The sequence below is a fragment of the Rhineura floridana genome, chromosome 1 (genome assembly GCF_030035675.1).
Source record: "Rhineura floridana isolate rRhiFlo1 chromosome 1, rRhiFlo1.hap2, whole genome shotgun sequence".
In the NCBI taxonomy this organism is placed as follows: domain Eukaryota; kingdom Metazoa; phylum Chordata; class Lepidosauria; order Squamata; family Rhineuridae; genus Rhineura; species Rhineura floridana.
Window position 1 is genome coordinate 154,599,679 of NC_084480.1, and position 19,073 is coordinate 154,618,751.

Below are 19,073 nucleotides of genomic sequence, written 5' to 3' on the forward strand. Positions count from 1 at the left end.
CAGATTGCCTTTTATGCTCTGTTGCCCGAGATCCCAGTACATGATAAATTGCCTCAGAAAACCACACAGAGCACACGGTTACACTGCAAAGTATGCAGCTATTTCATTTCAAAAGCCATCAAGGTGTACACAAAGCAAAAGAATCCAAGAATCAACACTCCAAAGTTGCAATATAAGCCTCACAATCTGATGACACAATTTTCTAAAACACATGGTTTTTTCTGTGTGGATTCAGCATTCTGTAACGTTACAGATTTGTCTGTACCCAGCAAGAATCCCTTCTACTGCTCTGTTCCATAGTTTGCTGCATTTCTCTTCTGGTACATATGTCTTGCAGCCAAATACTTTGATATTCCCAATACTGGGTCTTTCTCCATGCCATATTACATACAGAGTTTTCTTAACTGTTGTGGAATACAATAGATAAGCAGCTGTGACTACTGCCTCCAGAGTATTTTTTCTGGTAGCTTGGAGCATGTTATATCTTACCATTTCAGGTACAGTTCTGTTTGTTTCATCAACCCCATTTTGCTGGGGCATATATGGTACTGTCCTTTGGTGCTCTACTGCATGGGTTCTCAGGAAGTCCTCAACATTCTTCCACATGAACTCTCCTGCATTGTCAGCCCAGAGTGCAAGTGGCTTGCATTTAAATTCGTTGCTCGTCATAGTGATACTGTCCTGTAATGTTGCAAACACTTCATCCTTTTTTATGACATGTGACACTACCTTGAGTCTATAAAAAATCACCTTCATTGGGCTGCACATGTCACTGCACAAGGTCAATTAGTTTTGTGGCTCTGGCCTGGTTTGACTTGGTTAGTGATGCTCATGTAGCTTTGGCTCTGATATAGCAATCACAGCTCATGGTTGTGGGACATGCAGACACCTTAAGATCCTTGGCCAGCTGTAGGTTTTTTCTGTGTTCTGGTTGTCTGGCCTGGGCTGCAATGGCACAGGAGAATGTAGCCATCATGTTGCTTGTGTGCTTAGGTAATATAGGTGCTCATCTGCAGTTGCTCTGGTTAATATGGTAGACCCTTTCTAAATTGTACGTTCTTCACGTGGAAATGTGATGGTGAGCCCCCTGGATCCCAAGCACTTAACTGACAGGAGCCCAAGTTGGAAACGTGTAGCACATCCTGTGCTGGGATACTTACTCTTTCTCCATGCAGCTGCTTGCAGTTCAAGAAGGCTTGTACAATTTCTTCTGCAGTGATGCAGCTTCCACCGGCTAGATAGATTTTCCCTTATTCTTTAGGTCTCTCTTCTTAAAGAAGCCTGTGTTGCTTTGCAGCATCTGCGCCATTTTTTGTGACTTTCTCACTGGTTATGGCCTTAGGTCTTTTCCTTGGTGCACGTGCAGAGTGTCTGCTGTTCTGCTTTCCATATGGAGCAGGCTTTTTTTGTCTTGCGCATCTGAAACATGCCCCCATTTCATTCTTCTGCATCTTCTTGTCAGTGCTTTTTAGTGCAGCTTCCCTATCCTGGTACTGACTGTCCTCTGCAATCTCCTTTCTGCACTGTAAGATTGCTCTGGGATCTCTCGGGGATGTGTGGGCCCATAACAGTACAGTGGGTATTAATTACAGACTGTTGCTTATTCCAACAATCTTAACTTGGAATTTCTAACAAGTGAATATCTAGCTGGGGGCTTCCTTATACAAAAGGAAAGGAAGGCATAAGGAAACAGATTTTTTTAAAAAGCAAATAATGCATACCTCTCACTGCAAGTTCCAGATATGAATGAAACCTCTTTCTAATTTGTCTATAATAGACAGACAACAGATGCAGATCCTGTATGCACTTAAGTGGAAGCAAGTCCAAGTAGGTGTGCTTAGGCCCTATGTAAAGTCTACATGTGGTTCCTTTATTTACACAGTACTTCATTTCCAAACAGACTTGGATCTGAAAATTGCACAAGCAGTTACTGACCTGCTAGAATGTTGTTATGTAAATATATGGGTATTCAGAGATTACTTCAGCGAAAGAACTGTGGAGGGGGACTATCCCTATTGCTAATCGTCCAGTAGATAATTTTGAAATCTTGTTTTCACCTCCGTGCAGTTGAAATGCCTGATTTAGGCACTTGTTGTTTTATGCTATTTTGTCTGAGGGCTAAGTAATTGTGTGGATATTTTAGAGAGTGTCCTCCTGAGAGCATCGGGTGGGCTCCCAATCTTAAATGTGCACAAGATACTTTGTGAGAGAACTGTGCTGGTTGTCTTGTCTTTTTCCTCTTGACAGACTACAAAATAACTAGATACCTGTATAATCTCCACGCTGATGGACCTGATTTCCTAAGGTGAAGAGTGTTACCTTTTGGATCTCAGCTTATTTCACATTCCCTCCCTTGCTGCATTTTATGTGCAAGACAGATGAAAGATTTTTTGTGGCTGCTGTGAATCCAAAGTGACGGATAAAAAAATCTAGCAATGGTCTTTAATAGTCATAATCAGCCCTGTGTTCACTTAATTTTTGACAGCCCTAGTTATATTTAAATAAATATACATATTAAACCTAACAGAGCCTTGGTGTCCAGCACAGTTGCTACTCACCAAATGTGGCGAAATGGCTGTTGACCTGTGGTGAATTGTTACTTTACTTCTACCACCTATTTTTGAATAAAATAATTAATAAAATTATTTTACACATGTACCAATTTCAAAAAGTCTGCCCTCTTCCCTTAATAATTACAGATTTGTCCTTGAGTTGTAATTGCTTTTCTAATTTTGAAAATTACAGACTTGTTTAAAAACACAGTTAAAAAATGTTTGGGTCATGTGGTGAAAATGTTAACAAATTTGCCACAGTTTGGGCAAGTATGAAAAAAGAGTTGGACACTGCTGTCATAGGGCTTTTGACAAATCTTGAAAGAAGCAGAAATTTTCTCTAAAGTTTGGTAATTTCATGGCTAGGAAAAGCATATTTGATAATTTTATCAAATTTGGAAAGACAATTCCCTATTGCAGTACCACATCAGAACCAACTTGGCTTAAATAACCAAGTTTGAGGCCTGTCAGTATTGTTGAAGATCTAAGTTTAAAAGGCTCCTTCTTACTGATTTCAGCTAAATACTCTCACCTTCAGTTGCCTGTGGCTTTGATTTTCCAAATTAACAATTCAGCTGCTCTGGCTCAGGGTGAATCTGCTAGCTCTGGATAAAAACTCAAGCGTTTAGAGAACACAAGAAGCCACCTTATACAGAGTCAGACTATTGGTCCATCCAGCTCAGTATTGTCTACACTGGCTGGCAGTGGCTCTCCAAGGTTTACAGGCAGCAGCTGGGGATTGAACTTGGGACCTTCTGCAAGCAAAGCAGATGCCCTAGCACTAAGCTGTGCTCTTTCCCCAATCTTACCACTGAGCTAAGACCCATAACGTTGGGGGGAGCAGGGAAAGGAGTGTGGCCCTGCTGCCACTTTCAGCATGTCTCCCACTTCACTTAATTTATGCCCGAAAGGAGCTTATCTTTTATCAGTTTTCTGAAACTAGTATTTTTTTTCCAGCGTTGCTCTAGTTTTTCTGTTTGCAATAATCTTGGGGCCAAACTAGATATAACAAGAACAGTTATATTTGTTAATCATGTGGCTGCCTCATTCAGTCATAAAGCATGAGGGCGGGGTCTAGTTTTCCCATTAAAAGAGGACAAAAGTGGGAAGCTGAGCTCCTCCCCCATCTTACTTCCAAGTGCTCTGTCGTTTCAGATACTTTTTTACCCAATCTCAGCTAAAAGAAACTACCCAAGTTCCCTTCATTTGAGTTTTTAGACCTAGCTGATACAACTGGCAGAGAGCAGCATACAGCACAGAAGCATATCACATTTCTGTCTACATATAAACTCCAGTTAAGAGGGTAACTGGCTGGAGACTATTGAATCTATCTGCTTCAAAGCTGGTCTGGCACCAGCCAGTGAGCAACTGCCTTGAGGTGTAGTTGAAGTAGCTATTCTGCAGATTTGCTTCAAGAAAGCCAGCATGGTACAGTGACTGAAAATGTAGGACAAAGACTAAGGAGATCCAGGGCCCAGTTTCCATGCAGCCACAAAGCTCACTGGGTTGTCTTGGGCCAGTCATTCCCCGTCTCTCAGGTTAGCCTTCCTTGCAAGTTTGTTGTGCAGAAAAAAATGGGGCAGGAGAAACTGAGCATGCCATCCTTAGCTCCTTGGAGAAAAAAAATTAACATAATAAATAAATAACTTTATGATTCTAGGCTGCCTGGCCAAAAACCTTTTCACATAATTCCACCCTCTTCCTGTTAACGATCCTCAGTGTTTTTCCTTCTGCTTGTTGGTCCCCCATGCGGTGTTTCACATGCTTCAAGTACATATACATGCTTGTTTAAAGTACGTCCAACTGGTACACTTCAGATGCTGCTAAATTTGCTTGACAGTTGATTTTAAAACAAGTACACACACGCACACACAAGAAACAACCTCAATTGTCTGTCGGATTGTGAAATTGTTAAATTAACCAAAGTTGTAGAATCTTTCAGAATGTAGGACCTTTTGCCCTTTCTCTCCCAGAATCATCATTACTTTGAATGAAGAATTTAAAATAAGCATGTGAGTAAAGAAATGTATGTACTCCCATCCCACCCCCCTTTCTCAAAAAATAGAAACTGTTACAGGTTTGTACAGAATGTTTAGTGATTCCAATGTATATCTGTCTCTTTCAACCCCTGATGAAGGCTATACAAGATTAGCCAAAACGCGCTGGGCTTTTTTTTATATACAATTTTAATTTACACAAATGGAATAAAACTGACTTTTTACTTAAGCTTTTTCGTCATTCTGGGCTCCCTCCCTCCATTCAACTCTTGAAGTGATGAAGCAAGAAGTGTGGGTGTGGTAACTTCACAACTGTGTTGGGCAATAAGGGAAGAAGTCTTCCAAGGGGCAAAAGACAGTCATGTGCCCGTTACTCATGTTAAGCTGGTGGTGAATCAGGAGGACTCCACCCCCCTCTCTTCAATTGTCACAAAACTGAGGTTTGATTGTATTGTGTGTATATAATCTTATCTTCTGCAACTCAAGTATGTTAAATTGTTTTTTTCCATACTGTTAACAATCCATTGTAACAGAATTCTATGTATGTGTGCTATTTCTTTATTTTCCTTCTCCAATGGTGACTGTTTAAACTCATCTACATAGAAGTCATGTGACTGTGGGAGAGTATATAATATGCCTGACTAACCTTTCTCGTCACAGTTGCTGACTTCCTTGCAGAGACTTTCTAGCCTGTTCAGGTCTGATTTGTCATCATGATGGCCGGAGGCATAAGTGATGCCAAACCCTCGACTCCAGATGTTCAGCAGCTAGCTGATCAGGTGAGCAAAGAGCCTACTAAAACAGTGCTTTTTGTATATAAATTAAATCAATGTGGAAAATGCATCTTATCTGTAAGCTGTGATCCAATAACGAAACAACAGTCCCAGTTTGTCTGCACACAGGTTGTGTGTATGTCTGAAGTGTTACCTCGGAATCAGTTCTATCAGGTGGTCTCCCTTGCTTCAAAGTTTTATAAGAGCAGTGGAAATGCATCTTTATGATGGGGAGGGGCATTAATCCTTTCTCTCCTGTCCTGCCAGATCCCCCTATTTTCTGTCTTGGGCCATCCACATAGAGACTGAGCTTGGAAAATGAATATGGAGATGCCGATCTTTGCTGTAAAGAAGCAATTTAATATTTTTCAGAGACTGGATGCCTTGCTGAAAGAGCATGGCCAAATGTTTTGTCACCCTATTCATGTTGACCACAGTGCTGCCTGGCCTTATATACCATTTTTACTGTATTTTTTCTTCAAAATAACTTCTATCCTCAGAATTATTTGGTTGCATACAAAAAAACAACTCTCTGTAAGAATCTATCCCAATTCAAGGTGAACTGGTCTGACTTGTCTGGGAAGGGCAGCCATGAGGATCCACCCTTTGCCTGAGGTTAGAATTTATCTTGAGACAGTAGATGTTGTGCAATTGTCCCAAATGATTTGAGTCTGTAAACTTTTTTACAAAATTAATAATAGAACACTGTAAACTTCCACCTCTTTCTGTGGCTATGGTTAATTTCTGTGCCATCTAAGAAGTAACATTATAATTTATTTTTTATTTCAGATGAAATCTCACATAGAACAGAAGGAAAACAAGATTTACCCTGTTTTCAATGCTGTAGAGTTCAAAACACAAGTTGTTGCTGGAACAAACTACTTCATTAAGGTCAGTTAACCAATTGAATTATCAGGAATTTTCAGGAATGTTTTAATGGACTATCTCTTAAAAAAAAAATTAACTTCAGAACTTTTTTTTATTTCAAAATAGACTTTCCTCTTCCAACAAGCCTTTTAAGTTCAGACCTATCCCAGACGAATTGCTTATGTCTTTTAATATTTTTAACCCTTTTTAAAAGTTTGTTTTTAAATGTTTTTAACGTTGTTTTGTTTTAATGTATTTTAAGGTCTTTTTATGATGTTTTAAAGTGTTTTTAGTGTTTCTGTTTGCCGCCCTGGGCTCCTGCTGGAAGGAAGGGCGGGGTATAGATAAAATAATAAAAATCCTAATGTGTTCTATCACTCCTATTTAGTCTGAGTAGCAGTGCCTCAAAAGAAATTTAAAAAAGCTTAATCAAACCACATATTTTAATATTGTTATTGTATTTTAGTATTGTTAATTACTGAATGCCTTTGCCATTGAAAACTAGCTCAAGCAGGGAAGTCTTGCATCACTTAATATGCTGGGTTAACTTTAGACAGACAAGTATTTGTCCTTCACTAGTTTTGCAAAATGAGAGAAACAGTGTACTCTGGTACTACCTGAAAGATGGTCCTTCTGTCTTTATTTGGTTACTACAGTAAAGCCCTGAAAAAGTTGTTCCTCCCACTGTGAGAAGCTGGCCAGAAAATTGTCCAGTAAATGGGAAAATCTAAATGATTTCTCAAACCAATGTGCATTTGCTGTTTAGTGCAATTCTTATTATGCAGCTACTTCTCCCTTAAGTTCCATCCCTCCCTTGACTAAAAACTTTACACAGGAGTGGCTGATCTGCAGTGTTGAACCAGATGTTAACAACCTCCAGCTTCCATCATCACTAACCATGGACCATCTTAGCTGGGGCTGATAGGTGTTGGGAGTCCAACAGTATTTGGAGGTTCACATTTTAGGGTTGTTAATGTGGAACAGAGTAAGTAATAAAATGTAACATTTTAATCCCAGTTCATTCTCTCTTCCGTACAGGTAGATATTGGCCAAGGTAAATACATGCACTTGCGTGTATTGAAACCCCTTCCTCAAATGAATGAAGCACCCTCCTTGAGTGGTTACCAGACTGGGAAGGTGGCAAGTGATCCACTGAACTACTTCTAATGAGATTCTTCTGCTATCTCGTGTGGTTTTTTAATATTACAGGATGCAGATTGACATGTTAAAGTCAGCAAGTGACTGCAAATAAAACATCTTATTTGGGAAGCTCTAGGTTGTGATTCTGCATTGCATTCAGTCTAACAGCAACTCTTACTCCATTTACTACTTTTTTACTAGTGTCACGAGAGTAGAAAAGTGGATGCTATACTTCTACACTTACAGGCTCCTTAGAAAACAAGGCACGTAGGCTCAATTCTTGCTGTTTCTCTCTCTGCTTGATAGCCCATCTTTTTTCTCAAGTATGGAAGATCAACCATTGTGTATGTTCCTTCTTTCCAACAGCCTTAGGTGCAACCTGAAACGTGCGTAACACCTAACGGAGATATAGTTGAATATATGGATATATATGAATATATGGATATGTAAAGGCAACTATTAATCTGCATTTAAAGCCTTTACCTCACACATGTTGGGACCCAGATAACATTTGTCTTGGAATACCCAAATGAAAAAAGGAAATGTCCATTCTGCTTTGCTTTATGCATTCAGTTGGTTGTTCTTTCCTTGAAGAAGTAGCCTGTCTTCCACTTACCAAGGAACCTGCGTGTTTCAACTAAGACTGAAGACAGACTTGAGATTCTCAAGTATGGAGGATCGACCATTGTGTATGTTCCTTCTTTCCAACAGCCTTAGGTGCAACCTGAAACTTGCATAACACCTAACGGAGATATAGTTTAATATCTTCTGCCCCCTCTTACATTCCATCTTAAAACTGTGCCCAGATGTGGACATGGCTGGCTTCACCATCAGCCAGTCTTTTCCCCTCCTCTTCCCCCTCCCATCAACCCCACCAAGTATTACAGTTTTACACATTCAGAAGATCTCCCTTGCTGCTGGCAAATATTATTATTAAATGTTCATCATGCCCTTCCACCCAAAAGGAGCCCAGGCCAGCAAATACCACCGTCGGATGCCCATACTATTTTGTTTAAAACAAAAACTAAACACACACTAGTATACTATGTACTATATGAACCACACAACACACACATGCTCACACCATTACAGGCGATGTGGCTTGGGGGTAAGCCAGTGTGGGGTGGCAGCAGAGTGAAGTAAAACAGTCCTCTGCTTGGAAAAGTTACTTTTTTGAACTACAACTCCCATCAGCCCAATCCAGTGGCCATGCTTACTGGGGCTGATGGGAGTTGTAGTTCAAAAAAGTAACTTTTCCAAGCTCTGCTCTGGACTAGCCTACTCAAAGTGCAGAGTGCAACACGGCTGCAACTGCTGCCTCCTCTCACCCTTACGCTGCGGGCAGCTGCCGAGACAAGCAGCTTCTCACAGTAGCAGCTGCGCAAGTCTCAGATGTCCACTCAATAACTCTGCTGCTGCCTCTCTGTTCTATGCATCTGCTTAAGTTTGATGGTGGCAGACACAGCTTGGGTCGTGCTACAACCAGGAGCTAAGGAACATCACCGGCATACTCTCATCACCTTCAATGGCTAGGCAGGTGCTTGATTAAAAGGCTTACTTAGAAGCAGGTTTCCTTGATGTGGGGAAACATTCAAAACTGGTGTCCCTGCAACTCACCAGAAGTGGTTGAATCAACTCAGTCCCAGGCTATGGTCTCAAGGCACATGAGGCCAGCACCCTGCTGAAGCTAAGCAGGGTCAGGTCCGGTCAGTGCCTGGATGGGAGACCGCCTGGGAACCATATGTAAGCCGCCTTCATCATGAAAAGAAAGGCCGGGTATAAATGTAATATATAAATAAAATAAAGTCTACCACTTCAGCATTCTACCATTTCATTCTGCTGCATGCATAGACTAGGCCTCAGTCATGGAAAGTAGAGTCATCTCTGTAGTCCAAAAGCAGAGGAGATATTTTGGGGAGGTAAGGTGTCCTTAAGGAATGCCCGCTCAGAGCATGTGGTCACTAGCTCCCTCCACCCAACAGACTGCGTATGTAGCTCTCCCCAAGGGACTGCCTAGGTGTGCTCTAAATCCCACTGTTCCTGTGTAAGCATCTGGGTTTGTTTTTCTGAAATGAAGCACAAAAACTGTCTCTTGAACATACACACGAGGGGAAAAAACTGTTTCGATTGTGGGCAGTAGTGAAATGTTTTTTAAAAGCCTGCAAATTGTTTTATTGATGGAAGGAGTCAGTGAAGCAGTATACAAAAATAAATGCACACCAGATTAATTATTGTGCGTATAATGAGCATGTAGCCCTATTCAGGCATTACTTGCATGTCAGGCATAAGCGGCAGAGAGAGAAAATCAGGACTTTTTTTTAGTAACCACGTGTGTGTGGCTGTGTGATCAAAAAGCCCAATGTGTGAGCTGCTGCTTGTGAGCAGAGGTTCCCCACAATTGGAAAGCCTGATTATTCCAGTGTCCTGCTCATGCATTGGGCTTTGTACTCACCCAGCATGGATATGCGTGTGTGTGAGAGAGATACAGGGTGAGGCTAAAAGCACAGCTCCACGCCACAATCTACATGCTTATGGCCTACACACAAGTAACACCTGAATACTTGCATCACAGAAATTAACATGATCAAGGCATGGCAACATCACTGCTGACTTGCAATATCATACTACTAAAAAGAATTAGAACTACAGAAAAGATTTATTTGCATTTGGCATAATAAATGCTGATTAAAAAAAAATGTACGGGGGGAAAAGCCTTCAGTAAAACCCTCTAAAAATAAGCCAGTTCATCATGCTTTCCTTTCTGGCTTTGGTAGCTGTTGAGTGCGAGCGGCTTGTTTTCATGAGGGAGGCTTTTGAACACTCGGATGTGAAGGAACTCATCATTGCCAACATGGACCTGGAAAGAAAGAAAGGAAGGAAGGAAGGAAGAGAGGGGGCTGTAAGTTGTGTGAAGTGATGGCATGAGCAGGAGTGTCATCCTACCTCTTGGGCATCAGAACTCCTCTCACTTCAATAGCTGTAATGGAAAGGGGGAGTATCAACACTTCTTTCCCAGAGAAGGATTAAACTTCATCTCTCCATGACACCAAACAGTCTCCAGGGGCTCTATTCAGCCTATTCTATGCTAAAGGGGTACATCTTCCCAGCACTCCTCAGGGAGATCATCCAATCCCCCCATTCTCTGAGGCTTCAACACCAAAATAAATGATTGCATTGCAGATGCAGACTGCATAGTCCACTATTCTTCAACCTCGGGTTCCCAGATGTTGTTGGATTATAACTCCCATCATCCTTGAACACTGGCTAAACTGCCTGGGGTTGATGATAGTTGTAGTCCAACAACATCTGGGGACCCAAGGTTGAAGAATAGTGGTATAGTCTGTATCAGACCAGATGTGTTACTGCTGTTATTGTTAGAAAACCAAGACTATTATTATTATTAAAATTTATATCCCTTCCTTCCCAAGGGTTCCAGAGCAGCAAGCAGATGATAAAGCACTAAGAACATTTTAAAAACAAAACATATTTAACAGTATCTTTAAAAAACAATTCCAATGCAGATGCAGATTTAGTAAATGGGGCCTAATTCTCAGTGAAGTAATTACATCTGTGTAGTAGCTATACGACTTCTAACTGCAGGTGGGGCCTCGCATGACTGAACACTCCTTCACACCACCATCAATCAAAATAAATGCCCTCTACATTTAAGACTAGCATGTCAGGGGAAAGGCAAGGGTAGAATTTTTGTCTCCACTGGACTATACTTATATGAGCAGGAAACTTGTGTGTATAGAGAAGCATTCGATCCTGTGAGCCCCACCTGCCTTCTGAAGTACAGCCAGGATTGATTACCTCAGCAAGAACGAGGGCTGACTTCCCAAGGCCATCCAGTATGGCTCAGACCAGTGCAAAATCATTTTGCCTGAAATGTACACCAGATGGATTGATTTGGTGCCACTTACAAGGAATCTATTTGTCCTTTATTCGAGATATACTGTACACAGCTCGCTAATCACAAGAGCGAACGTGTGCTATATAGAAGATAGCAGGTGAATATGGTACCTTGATGAAGTAATTTATTCCAGCAACTATCTGTGTCTTAAATTCAACTGCATTGAAGACTTCAAAGCTTCTGCCTTCTTTTTCTTCCACTTGTGGTTTCACCTTAGGTAATAGGAAGGGGGGGGAGACAAGAGGTTTTTGCATTTAAAAATGTGCAACCTGCAAGACCTCAGCTATTTGTGCTCTCAAAAGCATAGGGGTATTTTTTAGATAAATTTTTAATTTTATTTCTTCACAGGTATCTTTATATGACATGAATGTTCTCATTTACATCAGACACCGGTATAATCAGGAAGTAATACAGTTACTATTAGAAAATATACATGGAGAATATATAATAAAAGAGAGAGAACAACTGATAAAGGAAGGATATAGTTCTCAATGGTTTGCCTATTTACAATTGTTAGAAAGATACAAAATGGATAAGAAAATGTATGGGTTTGAAATAAATAAATCTGATTTTGAAATAGGTTTGTGTACAAATGATGAAAATATAATTGCGAAAATGTATAAACTCTTGCTGAAAATGGATATGGAAGAAGAACAAGTAAAAGAGTGTATGGTAAAGTGGGCAAAAAAATTTGGTTATAATATACAAATGGATCAATGGGAAAATATGTGGAAAAAAGGCTTGAGATTTACATTATGCTATAACCTTAAAGAAATTTTTTAAAAAATGATGTATCGTTGGTATATGACTCCAGAAAAGTTGTCAAAAATGTATAGTAATGTTTCTAATGCTTGTTTGAAATGTAAACAACAAGAAGGATCATTTTATCATATGTGGTGGTTGTGTAAACAGGCAAAATCATTCTGGGCACAGATAGATAGGATGATGCAAAAAATCCTAAAGATAAATATTCAGTCAAAACCAGAATTTTTCTTATTGGGTTTTATGGATAAACAAATAGAAAAGAAATATGGGAGAATAATATATATGATTACGGCAGCAAGATTATTATATGCACAAAAGTGGAAAATGGAATCAACACCAACAACAGAAGAATGGCTATTGAAATTAATGGACTTGGTAGAGATGGATAAATTGACATGTTTACTTAGAGAAAAATCGACAGATACATTTCTTAAGGAATAGAAGCCTCTCTTGGACTTTTTGCTTGAAGGAGAAAAATGAAATGATGATAATGGGATTTGATGATTAACTAAGATAGACTATGGAGAACAGTGATTTTGTATGTATTAAGGGACAGGTTTGATATATATTATATATTTATAGCTGACCTGTGACAAATCGGAAGTCAAATTTTTTATTTTTATTTTTAATCTTACTGTGTTATGTTTCTTTTGATTTGTTTTGTTTGTTTTATGAAAATTTGAATAAAAAATTATTGGGAAAAAAAAGGAAGTAATATTTATTTATTTATTATTAAATTTATATACCGCCCGACTAGCAATAGTTCTCTATTAATACAGTTACTCAACAATAAACAAAGAAACAATCAAAGGCTAACAAAGGAAATAAAATCTCTCGGACACTCAACCTCTGCCTAAACTGATGCGCAGTCTGAATGATTGTGAATAAAATTCTGTTTCCTTTCTGCAAGGCCGTTACAACGTTAATAAGTGTCTCCATATCCGCCAGGCTGCCATTAATGGACGGTGCACAAACGTATCTTCCAAAGTGTATACGATAAAGGTGTGCCAAGTTAAATAAAAGGAGTCTGGTTTTTCCTTCCCCTGTCTTAGTTTTAGTTCATGTGTAAGTTTTTCCATTATGGCTATATTCCAGAGGGAGTTACAGGCATACCCCGCTTAACGTCGCTTCACTTAAAGTCGCCTCGCTATAACATACATGCTCCATACGCCACCATACCCTGCTTAACGTATGCGCGCCTCGCAATTACGGACACTTAATGGCATGACGCCATTAATTGCTTCACTTTCAGTACATTTTCACTTTACATACACGCTCCGGTCCCATTGTGTACGTTAAAGCGTGGTATGCCTGTATACCAGTGCTCTATTGAAAGGTCATTTGCTGATTTCCACTGCGATGCAATTGTTAATTTTGCTGCTAAGGTCATGTAGGTGATCAGTTCTTTGGAGAGCAGCTTTCTGTGTGTAGCATCAAAAATGTTTAATAGCAATAATTTTGGCATGAAATCACAGCGTTCTTTAGAAATCAACAACATTTCATCATAAACCCTGAGCCAAAAAGCTTGTATTTTTTCACATTCCCACCAGAGATGAAAATATGTTCCTTTGTTCCCCCAGTCTCTCCAGCAAAATGGAGAGGCCGTGGAAAACATGCGTGATATCTGGACAGGTGTGCGATACCATCGATGTATCACTTTCAATGAATGTTCTCTGACATAGCTAGAGACAGTTTTAAACGGTTTTGCTTCCCACAACCTATCCCAATCTCTAAGTTGTATTTCAGAGCCCAGATCTGTCTCCCATATTTCCTTGAGTGAAAGAGTGGATTCTAGAGATGAGTTAAGCAAAATGGAGTAAATTTTAGAGACCAGACCCTTTTCTCCCTTGCGCATATCTTGGAGTAATTGCTCAAATTGTGTTAGAGGTCTTGTCACTTGTTGTTTTGTGTACTTTAAAATAATAAAACTGCAGACCCGAGCTAATGTTAACCAGTCCAATTTTATTCCCCTCAATTTCAGTTTTAGTTGTTCAACTGAAAGGGGAAGAGAGTTTGCAAAGAAATCACATAATCTATGGAGTCCCCTCATACTCCATTCTTTTAGCTGATGTTCCCTGTCAGTAGTATAAAATTTGGGATGAGAGGCAATAGGTATCAAAGGTGAAATTATGGGGGCCAATCTGTTAAAAGCACAGAGATTTAAACACGCACAGAGGTGAAGCAAGAACTGAGAGCTGGAAAGGTTATACTTCCCACAGGGATACTGCTGAAGAGAGCATTCCCATGGAATCTTCTCCCCTCCTCAGTTTTAAATGACCCAGAATACAGTGTGGAGGATGTTAAGAGATACCAGCCTAAGGGAACACATAACACTGGTCTTCTAGGGCCTGGGCTGGTCATTCCCACTAGTTTCTACACTCAATTCAAACTTTTGTTTCTTTTGATATTTGAGGCTTTAAACAGTCTGGGCCCTGGCCAACTGAAGAAAACCTACTTCTAGGTCTACTCCCGGTGCCTCAAGGTCACAAAGAGGGACCCTATCACAGGTTTCCTTACCTCACCTGACATTTGGTAGGTAGGTCCTGAAGCCAGAACCTTTTGCATAGTAACAGTGTCCCTGTAGAATTCATCCCAAGGAGCAGGGCTAGCCTACCCCAGGGGCCCTGTGCCCAGCCCCCTCCCCATAGACCATGCAGGACTGCTTCATCTACCTCTCTCCCCTTTCTGTGAATGCCCTGTGCACTGTGCGCACAGGTCGCTGCCATCAACCAAGATGGCAGCAGAGGCTTCTCTAATGGGCTGATGCCCCTACTGCCATCTTGGTTGATGGCACGCATGTTCATTACGCTGCTTGCATGCACATGCCTGCCATCAACCAAGATGGCGGTTGGGCCATCAGCCCATTAGAGAAGCCTCTGCTGCCATCTTGGTTGATGGCAGCTGCACGCACAGCATGCAGGACATTCACAGAAAGGGAGGAGAGGTAGGTGGACCGGGCAGGCGCTGTGGGCCCTCATGGTCTGTAGGGGGGGGCTGGGAGCTCCGTCTCTGTGATCTCAGGCAGGGTCAGGAGTCAACCCTGCCGAGGATCGCGAAAGGGGAGTGTTACCCCCACACCCCAAGGAGGGGCCTTTTAGAGGGCCCTCGGCCAGGACCCAACCTGGGAGCCCTTTGGCACCAGCCCTGCCAAGGAGGTACCAGTTTTCTTGAAGTTTAAAAAAAATGTAAAATCATTATTTAATAAAGATTTTATTAGCTAGCCTGGCATCCCTAAGGATCAACAAAATGTTTTCTGGAACTGACTGGTGAGTTTGCATAGGCCTTTAGGGTTTTCATGTTATTGGTTTATTGTATTTTGTATTAAGATTTTAATTTTTGTGAGCTACTTAGGATTAGGGTGCAAACACGGTGCTTTTCATTCACACTGAAGGGACAGGATCAATCAAGTAGCTTCCTAATGACCACTCCGTCTTAAGGTCAAAATGTACTTCCTCTGGTTACCTTGGCAACCAAGCATGCTAAAAAGCATTAAAAAAAACCCTGAAGTGTGATTATTGGTATTTTCACTGCTACAATCTAGCTGAAATGCAAATATTTGCTTGACCAGTGTTATGCTTTTGTGCACAAACTAGGGGGAAAAGAAAAATAAAGCACAGTTTGCTGCAGGCTTGCAGAATGGGAGATAGCAGCCAAGCAGAAAATGAAATGAAAGAAGAGAGGAGAAGGGAATGGGCATGGAGAGGGGAATGATTGACACACCCACCTAAAGCACTGGAGTAAAGTGTCTACAAGCAGAAGAGATACGAACTGGAGACTTTTCTGCTTCCTTTTTTGGATTAAAGAGCATTGATATACTACAGATTTAAAAAGGAAAACTGTGTTCTGTGCTGATTGCCTGCAACGTGATCCATGCAAATTAAAAGGGGCTGTGAGTAGCACCAAACCCGCACTAAACCTCTGTGTGAACCAGCCCCCCATCAGCCCAGTGGGGCTTCTTGTCAGCACCAATCAACTGATCAGCATTGACCTCGCTTGCAAAGGAACAATCAGGAGCGCCACATCCACACCTGTTCCATACCTGATGTGGCAATGGTTTGTGGGGATCAGCCTCATGGGCCAAACTGGGACCCATGGTGGGCTTAATTAGGTTTGCATCCTGAGGTTCTCCACCACAGTCCTAAATGTGAATTCATACACACACAGTCCTCTCTTGATACAAGCAGAACATTTGTATGACACAACATGACCTCAAACAGAGTCAAAGTCAATATCATGGTGCGATGTACATGGAAACGTGAATCAGGAGCAGAGCAAGTAAAATAGGGAACCTAGTTATAATCTCTGCTAAGGGACTTAGAAGTCACTTTGACAGGGACAGTAATAGCAGCCAGACATGCAGAAATTGTCCTGATACTAACATAGTGATAAGGAAAGCTTCACTTGCCAGTTTCCTCCATGTCAGATGAAGGCACAGAAACAAAGCAAATTAGAAGTCCTCAACTGTACCTCTCAGCCCTCCTGCAGAGATTATGTATACGAGAGAGAGAGAGAGAGAGAGAGAGAGAGAGAGAGAGCACATACTCACGCAAGAGTGCTCACAAATTATATTAAAATCTTCAGACACAAGATTAGTCATCAGAAGCAGAATATTTGCTAATTTCCCTCCTTCCCCCTACATATATACGGCCAAGACTGCCTTAATCACGAAGTCTGAAACGTGCAAGCTGTACATGGGGCAGCATCTGCAGTTTGTTCATCAAGGGGGTTGGGCAACTGTCCTAGAACAGCAGAACACCTAGCTGAAAAGCTGGGCCCTTTGAATGCTTGCAGATGGATGAGTCATGGGCAGTCTCAGGCTGGAATGTCCCAGAGACTTCCAAAGCAACTGAGAAGGGCAAAAATGCAACTACAGGGGGAGGGGGGAGAAGAGGAACTGAAAGAGGAACAGGCTGAAATATCTCAGAAGGGCAACTATGTAATCACAGGGGGTGGGGGAGAGGAACTGGCTCAAATGCATAAACTCTGCTTCTCATTAGTCTTTTGTTGACAGGCATGATCTTGGTTCTAAACAGTGTTGAATGCGCAGCCCTGATAATATATGTACCCCTGCACCCCAAAATAAGCTTTGTGCTACCCCATTTTTATATATCACCAATTCTCCATAACTTGTCTTTAGTTGTGGACGGAGAAGCCTCCATAGCAGTAGCCATGAAAATGTGTAAGCGGGGGCCGGTTTAAGCATATTTAAAACAATGCACCAGGTTGACCCCTTTGGCACCCGGACTAACACGAGGACCTCTACCGGTTTTCTATAGGGGAAAGGGATGGCCAGTCTCCAGGAGGCCCTCTTTCCTCGGGAAGGAAACTGAGCGCTTGCTCGCCCTCCTTTCATTTCAGGAGCTAGAAAGCCGACGAACAGACGCACCCGTCCCTGCAGGAGGAAGCCGCCAAGCTCTCCAGTCGTCCACCCCACCCATCAGCCGACCTCGCCCACATCAGCCTGCAAGGGGGACACCGCCCTTCTCCTACCTCCTGCACAATTTGTTGCGTTTCTGCTGTGGCTGCTTGGGCCTCGGTGGTTCCTCCGCACTTCATCTCGACGTCAGAAGTACCGGTGGCGGCTTCCGCGTAAAAACGAAACCGGGAAGGCGGGCGACGACTGGCCTTGGTAGCGGCTTGAGCAGCTGACTGTCAGCTGGTCAAGCGAATAGGCAGGCGGACAGACGGAAGGAGAGGAGGCGGAGAAATAAGAAAAGCCAGGCGTGATGCATCCCAGTATCGGATTGAGGATTTCCAAGTTCACATTGGAGAAGACTCTTTTTAAAAAAAAAATCTCCTGTGGGGGAGGACTGAGAGATGCCCCAGAAATCCGTGAAGAAAATCGAGGGGTTCATCGTAAACTGTGATTGGGCGTTGCATTATAATAATTAAGAGTGTCCCCCACCCACTCCGAAGCAAAAGGGAGGGATTTAACTCAGACCTTAATTTGTGTGAATCATTTATTGGATTTTTAAACGTTTAATTAGCCTTACAAATGCCAAAACAAATATAGTCAATTGCTCCATACCGTAAATTGGGTGTGGCTTACAGAGCCTTGCAGTGTTGTCCACTGTTAATATTGCTAGCTGGGGTGGGGAGGGGTCAAGAGGTTTACAATAACCATGTGGTGTGGTCCGGTATTGTAACCCTATGCAGAGGGGATCAGGGGAAAGCGCAGAGTAGTCCCTGCTAACACAGCTGTTTGCTCAGTTGTTATCCTTGTATTGCAGGTTGGGAGTTAGGTTGCCAGGGTAAGATACAAGAACCCTACAAGACTTCATTAGTGTTGGGAGTTGAGCTGAAGGTAGTTTGGATTTCCATTTTCCTCATAAAATAAAAGTCCCCCATATAAAACACCCCTTAGATTGCAAGAAAGGTCTGTCTACATGAGTGGCTCCCTGCTCTGACCCTTCCCCCACCTCATATCCAGTTCAGTTGCACCATGAGCTTTGCGCTTCATTAACTTGTGGCACTTACAATTTTTTTTCACAATTAATTTTTTATTGATTTCAAACACATATAAAACGACAATGAACAAAAACCAGATATACATTCTTTAGAGTGTATGTGGTCTAGCGACCAATGGACATTTTACAAAGTCACTTCTCTTGTGTTCTTTGTAGCCTGCACCAGACTCCACCAGTGAGTAACATGGGAAGCCAGAGGACTGGCCTGTGGCAAGTTCCTGTTCACATAACTAAAAAAAGGGAACCAAACTTTTTCGAACTGGACCCTTCTTAAAGAAGCATCTAATCACCCTGGTATGTTGTGTTAGGTACTCAGAGAGCAACTGCCCACCAAGGGGCAACCATGTCAAGAGCCTGACGCACTTCGCAGTTCCACAGTGTGACAAGGGCTTCAACAGGGTTACCTGCTCTATCTACTGGGAACTCCCCAAAGGCATTCAGGAATCCAGTGGATTCCATTAGTTTCCGGGGGCGGACCTCCTTAATCTGTCCACCACCCCTGCAGGGAAGGATCAGAGCCATAAGACTAAACTTTACCAGGAAGTGGTCTGACCATGACAATGGGGTGACATCCACCCCTCCATCTCCAGACCACCCCT

The 19,073-nt window shown here is 41.8% G+C and overlaps 2 protein-coding genes across 2 annotated transcripts; one reads left to right on the forward strand and one right to left on the reverse strand.

Moving 5' to 3' along the window:
- The first annotated feature begins 4,971 nt into the window (after window positions 1-4,971).
- On the forward strand, window positions 4,972-7,458 carry LOC133390141 (cystatin-B-like). Its single transcript, XM_061638105.1, has 4 exons — window positions 4,972-4,989; window positions 5,210-5,328; window positions 6,112-6,213; window positions 7,228-7,458. Exons 2-4 carry the CDS (start codon window positions 5,263-5,265, stop codon window positions 7,354-7,356), a joined length of 297 nt encoding a protein of 98 aa, XP_061494089.1. The 5' UTR covers window positions 4,972-4,989; window positions 5,210-5,262; the 3' UTR covers window positions 7,357-7,458.
- Window positions 7,459-9,474: 2,016 nt separating this feature from the next.
- On the reverse strand, window positions 9,475-17,749 carry LOC133390147 (cystatin-B-like). Its single transcript, XM_061638119.1, has 3 exons — window positions 17,498-17,749; window positions 11,353-11,454; window positions 9,475-10,186 (listed from the first exon to the last, which is right to left on the reverse strand). The coding sequence occupies exons 1-3, from the start codon at window positions 17,561-17,563 to the stop codon at window positions 10,058-10,060; spliced, it is 297 nt and encodes a 98-aa protein (XP_061494103.1). The 5' UTR covers window positions 17,564-17,749; the 3' UTR covers window positions 9,475-10,057.
- Between the last annotated feature and the right edge of the window lie 1,324 nt (window positions 17,750-19,073).